Source organism: Cannabis sativa, chromosome 7 (genome assembly GCF_029168945.1).
Source record: "Cannabis sativa cultivar Pink pepper isolate KNU-18-1 chromosome 7, ASM2916894v1, whole genome shotgun sequence".
Classification (NCBI taxonomy): domain Eukaryota; kingdom Viridiplantae; phylum Streptophyta; class Magnoliopsida; order Rosales; family Cannabaceae; genus Cannabis; species Cannabis sativa.
Genome location: NC_083607.1, coordinates 59,847,534 through 59,849,961, shown reverse-complemented (window position 1 = coordinate 59,849,961; position 2,428 = coordinate 59,847,534). Strand labels below are relative to the sequence as shown.

Genomic DNA, 2,428 nt, shown 5'->3' with positions numbered 1-2,428 from the left:
TTTTTGTGACTAATACTTTTAATTACAGATTTTTTAATAATTATATAAGAATAATAATTTATAATTACTTACAAATTTGTTGTCACTAAAAAGAAATTTATTGTACCTAACAATTTTTTATTTTATATAATATAGCATAAACAATCTAATAATGTGGTGGGCTGCCGATTATAACTATATCAACATTTTTTTTTCTTTTAAAGTATAGTTTCTATGAGAACAAATTGTTGTTATTATTCAATACATACTACATGTTACAAGTTGTGAAAATAACAAGAGATCTCACCTTGAAATTATCATCTTCAATATGAATTGTTTCACTATAAAAACAACTAATTAATTGGCTTTGTTTCATAAACACCCATATCATCAAACTAATTATTAAAGAGAAAATCATCACCATGAGCAAAACAAGTAGTGATGAAGTGGTAATTTTGGATTGTTGGGCAAGCCCATTTTGTGTAAGAGTGAAAATAGCTTTGAATGAGAAAGGTATTGAATATGAAGCAAGAGAAGAGAATTTGTTTGGAGGAAAGAGTGAATTGTTGCTTAATTCAAACCCAATTTACCAAAAAGTCCCTGTCCTATTGCACAATGGCAAACCTTTGTCTGAGTCAACCATTATTGTTGACTATATTGATCACACTTGGAATTCTACTTCTCCATTGCTCCCATCTTCACCATATGATGTAGCTCAAGCTAGGTTTTGGGCTGACTTCATTGACAAAAAGGTTAATTATTATTTATTTGTTAATTTAACTATATATAATATGTATGTGTTATGTTTGGTATGTTTGGTTGGAGACCATAGAATTGGAAAAGTTAATCCACTTTCATTTCATTATTCATTTGCTAATTGGTGACAATTTATTAAAGTATTCCAATTGAATGGGTTTTTTTTCAACATATAAGAACTATTCTAATATATCCACTAAGGGTCTGTTTGCATGTAAGATTAAATTGGATTAGATTAAATTAGACTAAATAATTTTATTAGTTCACTGTTCGACCTTGTTGGAGGACTAAATTAATTCAGTTAATCTCATCTGTGTAAGATTTTTTATTTTATTTAACAGTAATTCTATTTTTACGTCTATAATTTAAAATTAAAATATATATATACCTATTTCTATAAAAATACTTAAATTAAAAATCAATTAATAATTAAAAAATTGCGTAAAGTTAAATTAAAAAGATAAATTATTATTTTTTAATTAATTATGTACATGTGGTGTTGATATAATATTTTGCTAAGCAACTATGTCATCATTTTGTTTGTCACGTGTGAAAAACATGATAAAATGATCAATTTACTGCACTGTGAATAGTTTGAAAACTATTTTTAACAAGCTGAAAAATTCAAGGGGCACAATAATGCATATGTCATAGTTCAGGGGAAAAAATTCTAAATAGCCAATATATATTTATATAAAGTTAACAAATTGTAACATTTACAACTAATAACAATAATTTTAGCCACATTAGAGTTACGATATAATTTTTTATTTTTTATTTTTAGTCACAAATTTTAATATTATATTATAATATCGTGATGAGAAGGTATTTGAAGCGGGGAGGAAAATATGGACCGGCCAAACTGATGAAGTCGTAGAAGTGGCTAAGAAGGACTTCATAGAAATTCTAAAACAACTTGAAGAATTAGCCCTAGCTGATAAAGCCTTCTTCGGGGGAGAGTCGTTCGGGTACGTTGACATCTTGGCCGTAGCCCTAACAAGCTGGTTCTACACTTTTGAGCAATTCGGAGGATTTAAGGTGGAGGATCACTGCCCTAAACTCTCAGCTTGGATCAACAGATGTTACCAAAGAGACACTGTTTCAAAAGTTAGTCCTGACCCAATAAAGATCTATGAGTTTGTTGCCATGTTGAGGAAAAAGATGCTAGGAATTGAATAATTTATATATATATATATATATATTTATATATTTATATATTCTCAGCATTTATTATTCTCCCAACAATATTATATTTAATCCTAATATGTAATGTATGCCTTGTGTCCTTGTAAAATCCCTAGCTAATTATATATTTATGTAAAGGACACAAAATAATATAAGGCAATTAATTAATACTTACTATCTTGTATTTCACAAATCAAATACAAAAATATTATGAACTTGGATTTAATATGATTCCATCATAATTACATAAGTGGATCGATCTTAATGAACTAGATAATACAGTGTGTTAGAAAATATTGTCAAAGAAAGAATATATTACAATCAAAATATTTCAAATATAAATAAAAATATTACATCGAAATTTGAGAAGAAAAATAATAACTCAAAATAAATTTGACCAAGACTCAATAATAATTTTTGTCTTAAAACTCATTTCCTCCCTCGTATAGGCACTTAAGAAAATTCTAAAAATACTCTTAAGAATTTATTAAGTTTCATATGCTCAGTC

General features: G+C 27.2%; 1 protein-coding gene across 1 annotated transcript; it reads left to right on the top strand.

Moving 5' to 3' along the window:
- Positions 1-306: 306 nt before the first annotated feature.
- Positions 307-1,969, top strand: LOC115696772 (glutathione S-transferase 3-like). Its single transcript, XM_030623657.2, has 2 exons — positions 307-731; positions 1,561-1,969. The coding sequence occupies exons 1-2, from the start codon at positions 402-404 to the stop codon at positions 1,912-1,914; spliced, it is 684 nt and encodes a 227-aa protein (XP_030479517.2). The 5' UTR covers positions 307-401; the 3' UTR covers positions 1,915-1,969.
- The last annotated feature ends 459 nt before the right edge of the window (positions 1,970-2,428 follow it).